The 13,946-nt window shown below is 57.6% G+C and overlaps 1 protein-coding gene across 1 annotated transcript; it reads right to left on the reverse strand.

Annotated features, from left to right (window-relative positions):
• Positions 1-214: 214 nt before the first annotated feature.
• PAX1 (paired box 1) lies at positions 215-8,830 on the reverse strand. The gene is made up of 5 exons (XM_068524423.1): positions 8,566-8,830; positions 7,526-8,155; positions 5,836-5,978; positions 5,125-5,347; positions 215-306 (listed from the first exon to the last, which is right to left on the reverse strand). Exons 1-5 carry the CDS (start codon positions 8,828-8,830, stop codon positions 215-217), a joined length of 1,353 nt encoding a protein of 450 aa, XP_068380524.1.
• Between the last annotated feature and the right edge of the window lie 5,116 nt (positions 8,831-13,946).

Consider the following 13,946-nt stretch of genomic DNA (forward strand, 5'->3'; position numbering starts at 1 on the left):
GGCGACGAGGATGCAACAGTCTGAAGCCAAAGTTCAGAGAAGCCGAAAACCCCGGCCGATGAAGGAAGCGCGGCTGCCGGGCGCGGGGCCGGGCGAGGCCAGGGCTGATGGGCACTTCGGCCGCGGCGAGTCCTCGGGTCCGCGCCCCGCTGCGCCCGCCGCTCCGCCGCCGCCTCCGGGCTCGGGCTTGGGCTCGGCTCACGGACGCGCGGCCCTAGGAGGTCGAGGCCGGGACGGGCAGTCCGTGTAAGCTCCCGAGGCCGTCGGGGGCCTTGCCGCCGGGGCTGGGCGGCTTCCGGTCGGCCACTGCGGGAGGAAGCACAGGGCGTGGGGTCACTGCCGGGAGCGGCGCCGAGCGGGAGACCCGGGGACCGCGATGCCCGGGAACACGGCTGACAGCGCAGGGTCCCGGGGAGAAGGGGCGGCGCGCGCTCCTCATCTGGGGGCTGCAAGGAGGCAGCGAGACCGCGCTCCCCGGAGCCCTCGGCACCCACCCTTTCCGGCCCCGCGGGAGCCGCTCGCCCGCCAAGCCTGGGTCGCGGCTCTCCGCGCAGGGCCCGCCTGCAGACGCCCCGCGCCGCTCAGTAAAGCGGGCGCCGGGCGCAGGGAGGCGCTGCCGAGCCAGGCGGCCACGGGCGGGGCGGTGGTCCGATCCCAGACCGGGGAGGGAGCGGGGAGCTGAGATCCGCGCACCCCGCCTCCCGAGCCCCCACCCACCCCAGACCCAGCTGGCGCACCGACCCAAGACGCTGCCAGCGCGTCAGGTCAAGGTCCTCAAAGCAGCTCAGGGCTCGCGATGGGCCGGGGGGGGGGGTCACCAAAATGCCCCGTGGGGAGGACCCGGGGCGGCCAGGATCACCCCCGACGTGGGAGGCGGTCGCGCGTTAGGCGGGCGGCAGACTTCGTTCTGCCCCCGCGGCCCGGGGATCCAGATGCGCTCATCACTGTGGGCACAGCACGTCCTGGGGCCTGTGGGCCTCCGGATTTAGTGACAGTGGACTTGCCATATTAGGCAGCATTCATCGAGTTGCTCTATTATTTAGGGTTTTGGGAAGGGGCCCAAGTTTTGCTACTGGAAGCCAGAAAATTGACGCCACGATTGTGCAACCCCTGTTTTTCCCTTTCCCGACGCCCGGCCCCTCGGCTTCTCCTGCGCTAGAAAGCACAGGCTTATTTATACCTAAAATCGCCTATTTTCAATTTTCTTTTCTCCTCCACACGTTCTCCTTTAAAGGGAGCGACTGGGGGCGCCTCAGTTTGGGGTGAGGGGGAGCTGCCGGCTGTTTCCTCCAGCAGCTGCCCTCGCCCCGGCTCAGGCGCACCGCCCCGGGGCCGCGCGGAGCCGGGCCCACACCTCTGCGCCAGGGGCGCGCGCGCGCGCGCGCACACACATGGTTGCGCAGAGGTGGCAAAGGGGTCTGAAGACCTTTCCAGGACCGACCCCTCGCTCTCCCTTGCCTCTCAGCCCTCTTTCCTAAACACAGTTGTGGCCGCTCAGCCGACGAAGTTTTCAGACCTTTTCATTCCACCCAGTACACACACTTGGAGGTGAGGGCCTGATTAGAAAACATCTCCGGAGAAGGAGGTTTCTCAGCCAAGGGCCGGTTGCCTGAGAGACAAGCAAGAAAATGAACTCGAGAAAAACAAACACCCGGGAGACCAGAGACAGATTTCACTCCACTCTACGGGGGCGAGCCTGCTGCTGCGTTTTTAGCTCTTCCCCCGCCCCAGTCCCTCCCCATAGGACCCCTCCGCCCCTCTTTTCCCACCTGCAGGAATCTGGGCGACGGAGTGGGTACGTCGCGGGGCCCCCACGAAGGCTCGGGCCGGCGTTAGGCGCTCTGCAAGCTTTTTTAATCTTAATGGGCAGGAATGGGGATAAGCTTTTTAAAAAATATTGGTACTTCCATTCCAGGACCACTGGGACCCTGGGGTGGGGCGGGGCGGGGATGGGGGAGATGTCAGCGGAGTCCTGGAAAGGGGTCTCCCAAGGCTGTGTCAAAGGAGACCGAGGTTGGCGGCGGCGGGCTCTCAGGCCAGCGTTTGCGCCCTAGTGTTCCTGGCAAAGTTCGCTTTTAGGATCCTTCAAGAACTAATCCGGAGCAGAGATGACTGGAACAAGCCGCGAGTTATCTCTAACAAATATAAAAGACACATTTTCTTTGAGCCTATGCAATATCTTATAAATTTGATTTCCAAATCTTTAGTCTTTCCAAAACCCGGCTGGGAGGGACCTCAGAGCCAGGAGGTTTTGAGGTTTCTGAAAACACTCTGTAAGTACCATTTGTCTTGAGGGAATGCCTGATGGGGTCTGTCACCTGTCTGGAAGGGGAAGGGGAGGGAGATGGTCTTGTCTAGATAGGGTTCGGAATTCCTAGAACACGGGCGCCCCTCCACTTGTGGATGAAGTGGAACTTTCCTATGCTCTCAGGCCTTAAGAATTAAAGTTTCCTTTCACCGTCGGGAAATGTAAATCACACATTCTTGCCTCAATAATAGGGAACCCAGACTCACAACCCTCTACCAAGATAAAGTTAATAAATTGTAATGAATAATTTGACATCTGAGTAAGCTTATCTTAGGATAATAATGTTCATTTGCACCTGATGTGGAGGACATATTGAAATATATGTATATACATATATAAAATATAATATATATTATTATGTGTATATTGTCCGTGTATGGACTAGATGATCACAAGTATTTGTCTTTTACTGAGCATTCATGATATTAAACTGCTTTCTGTAAAGAAACTGTTTTCTTACTGAAGAAGTTCAATAGATGCTATTCCTACTACTCTTATGAACAATTAATGATAGTAAATTGTCTTATGGAATAGGTTTCTTTGAAGATAATTTCTTAAGCAATGATTAGAAAATTAAAGGCAGTGATTCACATTACTTTGCTTTGTAATTTTTCAAAGACCACTCGTGGGTGGGGGCAATCTTTCAAGTCCGTTTCTCTGCCAATGAGAAGAGTAAAAATCCGTAACCCAAGTAGATACGCGATTCTCATTATTTATATGTTCCTGTTCAAACACAAACATTTGTATGCCAGCTGGAGAAATCATTTTCAATGATCGACCTGATTTATTCGATGACCCTTTACCTGGATCTTTAAAGAACTATCAGGATCAGAACATTGTTATTAATTTAACAATGAATGTAGCTAATTATTGCTGCAGATTTTGGAAATGGGTGGGATGTTTCATAATAGAAGTGAAAATAATGGTTAAACGGACAGGAATGCCAGTGTCATTCAATGGCTGTGTATTTCTGAAAGGAAAGTATCTTCCAAAGAAAATTAACCAACAGTGAGTAGCCCCCGCCCATCAAATTAACTAGAGTTAGCCTAGAATTCAGAACTGTGCGTTTCACCTTTGGATTATCACCTACATTTCATAATTTGTTTCTAAGGTAGCGCTTGAAATGCCCTAGGACAGAATGGCTCTGTTAGAAAAGGACCACATCACTCTGAAGATAGTGAGTCCTTTTTCTAAGTCTTCCTGCTCCTTGGGGTCAGCCCAGGGGGAATCATTTATATTTGTGGATACACTTTTCTAAATCAAATGAACCTGCTTAGTTAAACGATTAGTCTAATGAGTATAATTTGGTAAATTCCATTTCAATTTCTAATTCAACAGATAACCCCAGGTGTCGAGAAAACGAGTAGGTCCGAGTCCAAGGACAAGGCCCTGAGCAAAACACTCCCCCTAACACCCCTTATCTGTCCTTAAAGGGAAAGCTCGAAGGAGCTCTGAGTCTCGACTTTTAAAATTCCCTTTACTTGGATTTTCCTGTAAATGAACAAGTGGAATTTTCCTATTATTTAAATTAAATTTAAAGCTTGAAGGAGTTCTAATTCTCAATATATGTAAACTGATATCCCTGAATTTTTGTGCTCTAAAAAAGTGAAAAAAAAATTTTTTTAACTTTTGTTCCTCCGCTTGACTGTTAATGATGGCATCTTAATCCTCTCTCTCTCTCACTTTCTTTCTGTCTCTCTCTTTCATAGATCACGCTATTGCGTCTCAATGAAACTATGAAACTACTTGGAAATAAAGTTTTTGCCTGGGTATCACCAAAGAGGAAGCCCCTCCTTTCCTCTGCCTACCCAGTGCCACCTGCCCCCACTTCTGCCTGGGTGGGTATAAGGCAGATCAGCTGTAAAGACCCTTCGGGCATCTGGAACATCCCTGTGCCCCACGCAGCCCCCAGGTTCGTGCTCAGCCTTCTTTGCTGCTGAGGCCCAGAGGCCTCACCTCCACCCCGGAGTGACTCCTGCCTTTTCCTAGAGGAGCTGAAGTCGCAAATTTCTGGTGCTCAGAACCTAAAAGCAGGCAGGTTGGAAATTGGCAAATCCAGTCATTCCTTTCACAGTGAGGAAAATGCAGAGTCAAGGCAGGTGAGCTTCTCCCAAGTTATAGGAAAAACTAGAACCCAAAGGTCAGTGTAAGAAAATGCCCCTCGCACTGTGGACCGTGAATTAAATACCTCAAATCTGTTAGTTGGCTTATCAGAGAGCAGATTTATGGAGGAGGAGGAGGAGGAAAAGAGTCTAGACTAAGAGACACATGATTGAAATGCTGTCTCCTTTCCCAAAGAATGTGTTGAAGAAGATGAATGCAAGGGGAGAACAGGGCCTGCTTGGAAGAAAAAAAAAAAAAAAATCTCAGACATGGAAGACACAGATGGGCAGTGCGTGGAAGCGGCCCGGGGCCAGGGCAGGTCCAACCCCACCTGCGGGGTTCAGGTGCCACAACAGGTCCTCCACAGAAGGTACAGCTCCACAGGCCACAGGAAGGTGCCCCTGGAGGGTGCCTTCTAGACCCTCCTACAGACAGAGAAATGAGACCCAGAGAGGGGGTCTTCTTAATCCATACAAGTTAGGGGACAGTCCTGGGGCCTCTCTCAATCTCTGCCTGCCTTTCTAGGGACACGGCTTATACCTATTAGAAATTAATCTTCTCCGGCTTAAAGTGTAACCCAGAGGAAGAATCTATGCCGGTACCCACTCCAGCCTCTCTGCCTCTCTGTCTCTGTCTCTCTCCTTTGCTCCTTTGCACCCTTCCTAATCCTCCAGCATTCGTCTGAACCCCTCCCGCCGGCCCGCGCCTCTCACCTTCTCGGCTGGGATGCTTGAAGGTCACGGCTGCGGCAAGCTCCCCGCCGTGTACGGTGACGCCGGCCCCGGGGGGCGCCAGCGGGGGCCCCTGCGCCGGCGGCCACGGCGGGCCCGGGGCGAGGTAGCCGCCGGCCGGCGAGCTGTACACACCGTGCTGGTTGGAGGCCGGGTAGGCGCAGGCCGGGAGGAAGCCGCCCACCGCGGGGAGGCCGGAGGCCGACTGCGGGGAGAGAGAGCGACAGACCGTCGGCAGCGGGCAATCCCGCCGGCTTCTCCAGCACCGGCAGTTACCGGCGTGGGCGGGGGGTCCCCATTCTCCCTGCTGTCCCCACAATGATTCCCCATGCGAAGTCTGGCCTCTGATTGTCCTGGCAAGGACTGTGGCAAAGTGATGTCCACTCAAATTGTTAGAAATAATAATAAAAGGTGAAGGGGGTCATGATATTCACCATCCGGGATTTAGAGAAAGGGAGTCACTCCTCAACCTTTTGTGTTAACAGGTCCCAGGCTTTTTAGCAAATGTGTCTTGGCAAAAGGCAAGTCAATCCCCTCCAAGGAAAGGAGAGAAATATGCCCGCAGACCAGACCTCAACCTTCAGACCAACTCCCCTCCCCCGGGGGTGGAGGGGGTCTCTTCTCTTTCTCCCTACCACCCCCACCTCTCCCTCTCCCCTGATTAAGGACACCTCCTTCCCCGCGCTCAGTTACCTGCGTGTATTTAATGTCCGCCTCCAAGGCAGGTTTCTCGAGCCCGTTCACGGTTGGGCTGGCGGGGAAGGCCGTGCGGTTCACGCCGGCCCAGTCTTCCATCTTCGGGGAGTAGGCGGCGCCTTCGCTCGCCCCCAGGGCCCCTGCGGGGACATCGGATGGATTAGAAGAGGCATCTGAGTCTGCGCTGGGCACACGGGCAGCCCTCCGCCCCGGACATCTACACACGTGCCTACAAGCGCCCAGACGGGATCCGAAGGCGAGACCCAGGCTCCTCTGAACACCCGTTGGCAGATGCTCAGGGCAGCAGGGACCCCAGATTTCGCTGTTGTTTCCAGCGGGGCAGAGAGAGGGTGGTGGCGACCTGCCCCTCACTCCTCCCAGCTCTCGACCCGCTTCCCACGAAACAGGAGGTTTCTGGCAGGGAGAGGCTGATGGCCAGGTCTGGGCACCCTCCGCCCAGGCAGCTTTTCCACTTTCCAGAGACGGTGGCCCAAAAGGTCCACGTTCAAATCCACAGCAGGCTCAAGAGAATTATATGGGCTTCTCAATGTCTCAATAAGCGTCTGGAGAGCTGGAAGCCGTTTCTACTCACAACTCCCTCCAGAGACATCCCGGGTCTCCAGAAAGAGGCATCAACCCAGCCACCCGTGAGCGTCCCGGGCACAGGTCTGCTCCTCGCGCACGTGTGTGTGCAGGAAACCGAGAGAAAGCTCCAGATCTGAGCTCAGGCCTGGGGAGGTCACCTCCCCGCTAGCTCCCCACCGGACGCTCCATGGGAAGCTTTGGCCCAAGCCTGCGGCCCAGGCTGGGTTTGAGCCACAAGGAGAAATGAAGCCTGTGCACGGCCTGGAGGCGCGGCCCACAGCCGCTGGAGCTAAGCCTTCAGTTTCTTTCCGGACGCCCCTCCTGTCTCTTGGGCTACGGAGAATTTTGCCTCTTACTTTCCTGCTGAGTCTGTGCACCTAAGAGCACGCCATTCTCTGGCCGGCTGCTGGGGGCAGGGGACAGTGCAAAGAGACTACGACCCGGTCCCGGCCCCCACCCATTCTTCCCGAGCCCCTCACCAAAACTGCCCCTAACCTTCCCCCCTCTCCCCGTCCCCTCCCTCCACACCCAGAGATTGCAGGCCAAGGGCAAATCCGTGGGAGCTTTCACCCTGAGGATGGCTGCAGCCTGCAGGCGCCTGTCACCCGCCAGGCCGCGGGGCCTGCTGGAGATTAAGGCCACTCAGCAAGACCGGCCAGCCAGACCCTTCGCCTTTTACTCAAAGAGCCTTTGGGCCTGGGAGGGACAGAGCCCTTCGGGGAATGGTGAGGGATCCCGAAAGATCGGGATCTTAAGAAAGGGTCGCAGAATTGACTTTGCGGTTTATTTGGCTTAGATCTGGCGATAGGGGTTTGCATACTTTTTGCAAGAATGAAAAAGCGCAATTTCAAGCCTCCGAATTTGTGGTCGGTGATTGCTCTTCCATTTGGGAAATATTTTCCATATTTGTCATAAAAAGTTCAAGATGTCCGAGGACTCCCACAGAAGGCCCGGGACCCTCAGTCTCCCTGGCCAACCCGGAGCCCTCCCCTGAGCCAAAACCGGTTGGAGGAGGCCCGCGAGAGTGACCCCTCACCCGCATGTCTCCCCCCCCCCACTTCTGCCCCTTCCAGGAAGGCTACAGAAGGCCGGCGCCACTGACCTGTTTGCTCCATAAACGTCCGGATGCCCAGGATATTGCTGACCGAGTGAGCCGAGGGCCATGAACGGGGGATGCTGACGTGGCCCGCTGTGCCCGGGACCCCGTGGTGGCTGCCCATCTTGGCGCCCGTGGGCGACACGGGGCTGGGGTAGGGATACTGGTAGATGTGGTTATAGGGCAGCGCCGGCTGCGGCGGCGGCTGCTTGCTCGCCTCGTACGGGCCGGGCTGCGCCAGGCTGCCAATCTTATTGCGCAGGATGCGGCTGATGGAACTCACAGAGGGCACGTTGTACTTGTCGCAGACGCCGTCGGCCAGCAGCCGGTCGCGGATCTCCCAGGCAAAGATGCCAGGGTCGCCCTGCTTGTAGTCCCGGATGTGCTTGACCACGTTGGGGGTAGTGACGCGGGGTTTGCTGCCCCCAATGGCCCCGGGCAGGATGGAGCCCGTCTCGTTGTAGCGCGCCAGGATCTTGCTCACGCAGCCGTGGGATACGCGAAGCTGCCGGCTGATGTCACAGGGTCGGATGCCCAGCTGCGCCAGCTCCACGATGCGCAGGCGGATGGCGTTGGGCAGGGGGCGGCCGTTGACGAACACGCCGCCCAGCTGGTTCACCTCGCCGTACGTCTGCTCTGCGGACGCGCCCGACGAGAGTGAGGGGAGGGGAAAGAACACCGGCGGGTTAGCCGAGGGTGGCCGCGCAGGGACAGGGGCTGCACCCGGGGCACCTCCGAAGGTGACCGGCGGGTTCTCGGAATCCGAGCAAACGGACCCGGTCCGGTCCCGGGAGTTGGCACGCGCGCAGGGACCACGGAGGGAGGAGCCGCGCGCTTCAGCCCTCCGTGCCCTTTCGCGACTTCCGACGCGTCTACTTGGGACATCCCCTCCCGCGACACGCCGAGCGCCCCCCACCCACGCCCGGGGCTGGGGGCGTGCGGAGAACGCGGCCAGTCCGGGACCCGGGACCTGGTCTCCCGGGGACCGCGGGCGCGAGGGAAGGGAGGCGCCGGGACACCCCCCGCCTCGTCCGCCCGCCCCTTACCCATGGCGCGCGGGCCGGCCGGCTGCCTGGCGCCGAGGCGGCCGGGGCTGGGCCCGGCGCGGTCCGGGAGAGCTGGGGCGCCGCCGCCGCGGGAGAGGCATAGAGGGAGGGCGCGCGCGAGCCGAGAGCCGCGGCGGCCGGGCCGCGGGCTGGAAGAGCGCCGTGAGCCGCTGCCGAGCGCGCCGCCGCCCGCCGCCGCCGCGGCCGCCGCCCGCTCCCAGGACACTCTCCACGCCCGCGACCCCAGGCCTAGGGTGAACTTCATCCGATTAGGAGAAATTCGTCTGACCGGGAGGCTGCGGAGTGCGGGGATCAAGTTGACGTGTCCTCCACGTCAATCTAGGCAGTCACGCCGGAGACGCGCGAGTTGGCAGCTCATTGGTTCCCGTCACTGCGCCCCGGCGCCCCCCTCCCCGCGCTGAAACTCTACCCCCTCCTTCTGTGCTCCCCCCTCGGCCCTCCTTCGGAACCCAGCCCCCTACACACACACACACACACACATATACACACACAGTCCTAACCCCAGCCGGGCCTGGGACCTTCCACTTGCTCCGCTTCCCTCGAAGCCCCTTACCCCTCGGGTTTTGAGAATGATGGGCTAGTCATTTCAAATTGATGAGTACTTATTAGTACTAGTACTAATTTGGGTTTTAGTTGTATCACTAACCTCCGCTGCCATTACTACTAAGATACCCGAGGATTAAAGTCGATTATGGCACGGTGGTCAGTGTGGGGCTACCTCTCCCGTCCCTCTCCCTGGGCAGGGTCAGGGGAAGAGCGGTGCCAGCGCCCCAACTCCGGGCGGGCGGGCAGCGTGTGGGTGTCGCAGTGAGAGCCCAGGGTAATGCAGGGCGCCTGGCCAGCCGGGTCCAAAGCATTTGCGATGGAGTGACTCCAGAGTGCCCCACTTCCGGCCGACACCCCAATTTCGCTCTCAGAAAATCTTTACAATGTTTAGCAGCTACCCACTCCTTGGGATAGTAGTGTGATTTCAGTGATGTGAGAGGGGGCACATTCTAGATTCTGTCTCCCTGTGGACAGGCCCACCCACTTGAACTCATTTCTCTCAGAGAGGTGACCCAGGACTCAGGTCGGAAAGGGATTCTGACCTGCTGCCCCCAGAACAGGGACCCCACACTGTCCGGACCCCAGGGGCGTCCTGGTGGCCTGCCAGAGGTCAAACGCTATAGCTCCTGCTCTAGGCCACTCCAGTTCCTTGTCTTCCAAGCTGGAAGCCTGCATCTTTCCATGCTGGGGGGCGTGGCCTCACCTTTCACCCAGCACCTGTGGCTTCCAAGGGGTCTTTGTTAAACCACTGAATGGTCCTTTCCCCTCCCTGTAAGTGGGGTTTGCACAGCCCTGAACTCCTTGGACTTAGCATTAACCATCAACACTTTTCTCTACTTCTATCCTGCATCAACATCGAGTTGTAGATTTCCCAGCCTGTGTCACTAACTGTGGCAGTCCCAAAGGGAGCCTTGAGGTGGGGTTTGGGAGAGAGCAGGTGAAGGGAGAAAGCTCCTGGTTTTGACAGGAGAAGACTGGGACCTGGGAGTTCTGAGCTTGGGGCCAGTAATTGCCAAGGGCATTTAGCTGAATGCGTAGGAGCAGGAAGCGGGGCCTTGGAGGGAGCCTAGGAAAAGCCCTGGTTCCCGGGATTCCTGTATGCTCCCAGCTCTCCTCAGAAGGAAGGAAGAGTCTCCCACCGCCATCGCCCCAAAAGTCCAAGCGCTTGGGGGCTGGCAGAAAGCTGCACACAGCTCCTGCACGGTGATGCTGCTGGAAGCGCAGACAGACCCCACCAGCACAGCAGGGAGTAGTGGAGACCAAGTCCCTGACTCCTTTCCCTCCTCTGCTCTCGGGAGGGAGTGCACAGGCCCCGGCAGATAATTCCAAGAATTATCCTTGAAAAAAGAAAAACCGGGTTCAAAAGAAGTGAGGACTCTCCCTTCCTGCAGCACAGAAAACATGGTGCAGCCTCGGGCTCCAGGGACTTCAGGGAGGCCACAGGGACCGGTAGAAGTTAGTCAGTACACTGGCGAGAGTTGGGGGTGGGACTCTTTGGAAGATAAGGCCCGTCCACGACCGTGCAGGGTCGGGTTTCCGAGAGGGGAAAAGGTGGTTTGGATTAAGGTGGGCAAAGCCAGGAACTCTGCAAAGGCCCCAAGCAGAGCACTGAGTGCCCGATGGACGTGGGGCCCTCCGAGGCTGCGGGCAGTGGGATACGCCCCGCTCAGTTCTCTCCAGGTGGTTTGCAACCTGTTAGCCCCTCATCTAGACTTTCGTTGCCTGAATTTCAAGTCGACGCCGGAGACCAAAAAGTTTTATTCCGGGAAACGCAGCATCCATAACCCGGTGCGCCCGCAAAATAAGGTGAAGCAGCTAAAGCCATTTCTTCCCCCCCCCACCCCCCACCCCGTAGGCGCGGTCGGAGAAGAACAAAAAGAGCTGGGGTGTCTGGGTGAGAGGTGGTTCGCCCCAATCGCCCTGTCAGGGAAGCATCACCCCACCTATGTCGGTAAACCGCGGGGCGCGGGCAAGGAGGTGAGCCCAGGTCCCAGGACGACATCTTCTCTCCACTCCCCTTGGCGAAGACCTTCCAGGGCTGGAGGAGACGCAGGAGGATTGCGCCGGCGGCTCCCTGGGGTGTCGGAGCCCGCCGGCCCTCATTTCACAGCCCACATCCCTCGCACCACCACCCCTCCAGCCGCCGGCTGCCCGCTGCTGGACCACACAGCGCTCGCGACAGCCTGCTCCCAGCCCGCCGCCAAAAAGCTTACAGTTTGTCGCCCCCTGTCGGCCCGCGGCTCGGCTCCACCGGCTCCCGCGCGGCGGGCTGGGCTGGAAGCGAGATGGCCCAAAAGTGGGCTTGCAGAAGGAAAGGAAAAGACTCTTCCAGCTCCCCGGGATGCAGCTTGGTCTCCTCCATGGCAGGGGGCGGCGACGTGGTCGGTGCTGAGCGCGCAGAGGTAAAAAGCTCGCGGGTTCCACCGTCTCTGCTGGGCTGGGTTTGGCTCCGTTGTTTTGAGCGCCTCGGCGCAGCGTGGACCAAAGTGAAGAGCGGCTCCCGGGGACGCGGGGCAGCCGAGCTAATGGCGCCCGCCGGGACCCGGGAGACAACACGTCCCGCTGGGGCTGGACGCCCGGAGGGCGAAGGACAAATTCGAGGGTCCCTGAGTGGCTTCGGAGACTGACGCGGGTTTCCCAGGACAGAAAAAGGAGAAGCAACTACGTGCCAAAAGCGTGCGGCAAAGAGGAGGCAGGAAGAAGGTGTCGGTCCTCCCGGGAGGCAGGAAGGGCTACGGGTGAGTACTCCTGCGGTTTGCCGCCTGGGCCCAGAACCCGAAAGTTAAGGCTGTGAGATAAAGGTTCGGTGACAAGGTCATCCTTGGAGGGACAATCATCCCACTTCACGTCTCCTGCGTCGCTTTGCTTCTGGTGGGACTGTTTCGGGGAGTTATTTGGGTGCAAACGAAGTGTGCCAGTCGCAATAGACCGCGGTGTTCCCGGAGCCCGTGCATCGCAAAGGCTTCGGGAGAAACCTAAACCAGCAGAAGGAAGTCCCGGTCGGGTCCCGCGGGGCTGAAGGAGCAACCGTCGGGCCGGGCGCCCTTCGCTTCGGCGACCGGGAAGGACCCGAGCGCAGAAAACAGGCAGCATCCCGGGTGGACCCTGGGCCGAGCCCGCTGACTAACGGCGAACGCCGGTACCCAGCCGCCTCCCGCCGGGGCCGCTGGACCAGCGCGGGCTCCGAGGGAGCGGGGACGGGATGCCGGGGCCTCCCTCCGGCCCGCGCACCCCACGCCTGCGAGCCCGCACGCGCTCCGGGGGAGTCCTGGCTCCGCGCACACCGCGCACTTTTGCTGCGATTTCAAGTGCACTGTGCCGTGAGTCGTGTGGTTGGAAAGCTAAGTCAAACAAACCGAGTCTCTTCACTTTCTTTTTAAATTAGCTTTTAAAAAAAACACCAGGGCAAGCTACAAGCGCGCTTTATGCACCAGGTTATGTTGTGCCCTCACCCACCGCACACACACAGAGTTTTGCAAAGGTGATGCCGCGCAAACTCGTAAGAAGTAAGGAGTGGCCAGCTGCTCAGAGACGTAAGGGAGGAAGAGCTGACCCGGATCAGGGAATTGCAAACCCCAGGGAATGCGCGAACCGCGAACTAGCTCGCCGGAAACGGGACTGTGAGATAAACCAACGGAACCCCACCCGGAGGGACGGCGGCGTTGGGGGCCTGGGGGGAGGGGAGGAGGGAGGAGGACTCGCGGCTGAACTGGCCCTGTTGCAGGCGGCGGAGTGGACCCACAGGGAAGAGGGTGGGTGCATCACGCCCTGCACCTGCCGCTCCAGATTGGGACACAGAGACTCCCCAGACCCCGAATGGAAGGTGTTGAAGATGATGCCAGTTAGCATTTAAATAGAGCCCCAGGCACAAGAAATACCGAAGGCTTCTCAGACAGATTCCCGAGGCTTGTTTCCACTTGGCCTGCTGGTGACCACGCTGGCCTTGAAGTTGGTTGCCTAGCCTCGCCTTTTAGTTGCCAGCCTGGAAACGGGTCGAGTAGGCAGTGATGGGAAGGAGCGCCGTTTGCCTGGGGGCTGTTCCCCTGGGGGCTGTTCCCCTGGGGGCTGACCCGGGCATGTCCTTGGAAATACAAGGGGAGAGAAGCAAGGAAGTGTTTTTTCATTTTCCTAAAATGAAACGGACAGACAAGAATAGATGAGTATTGTCCGTGTGAATTAACAGTTTCCGGATTCCATTCAGAGGCATAGGGGGAAAAATCAGAAAACAGAAATCTGCCCTGAAACCCCCACTAGAAATAGAGGGAAATTGAACACAGCAAACGAAGATCTGAGATACTTCCTACCCTGCGATGCAGGGATCTGACTACTAAATTTGTAACATTTCTTTTGGCGTAGAAACATTTTAAATGTCGCATTTGGGTGATAAAAATTAACTACAGGAAGCTGGTGCCGTGCAGGAAGAAATGGTTTCTTTGAGCTTTGTGAAGGACCAGCGAGCGTCCCTGCGATTCTTTCGTGGTTATTCTCATGGGGGGCAAAATCCACAGTTTCCCTCCTCTCCCTGACAATGGGCATATCAGATAAGCTTCAATTTCCCCTTATATAAAATGACCTACACTATCTAATTAGATCTATTTCATTTCATTCCATCAACCCAAAGTCTCCAAAGGGCTCTCCAAGCACTGGTCAAAATTCCACCTCTGCAGTGAGCTCTCAAAAATGTTTATATGACAGTGCTAAGAGTCTAACCAGCAATATTAAAATGGAAATATTTGGGAAACTTAAAATGTCCATGGGGCATATCTCCTGTACATGGTCTGGGCACTTGGAAAAGGAGAGATCTAACAGGGGTA

The sequence above is a fragment of the Eschrichtius robustus genome, chromosome 16 (genome assembly GCF_028021215.1).
Source record: "Eschrichtius robustus isolate mEscRob2 chromosome 16, mEscRob2.pri, whole genome shotgun sequence".
Lineage (NCBI taxonomy): Eukaryota > Metazoa > Chordata > Mammalia > Artiodactyla > Eschrichtiidae > Eschrichtius > Eschrichtius robustus.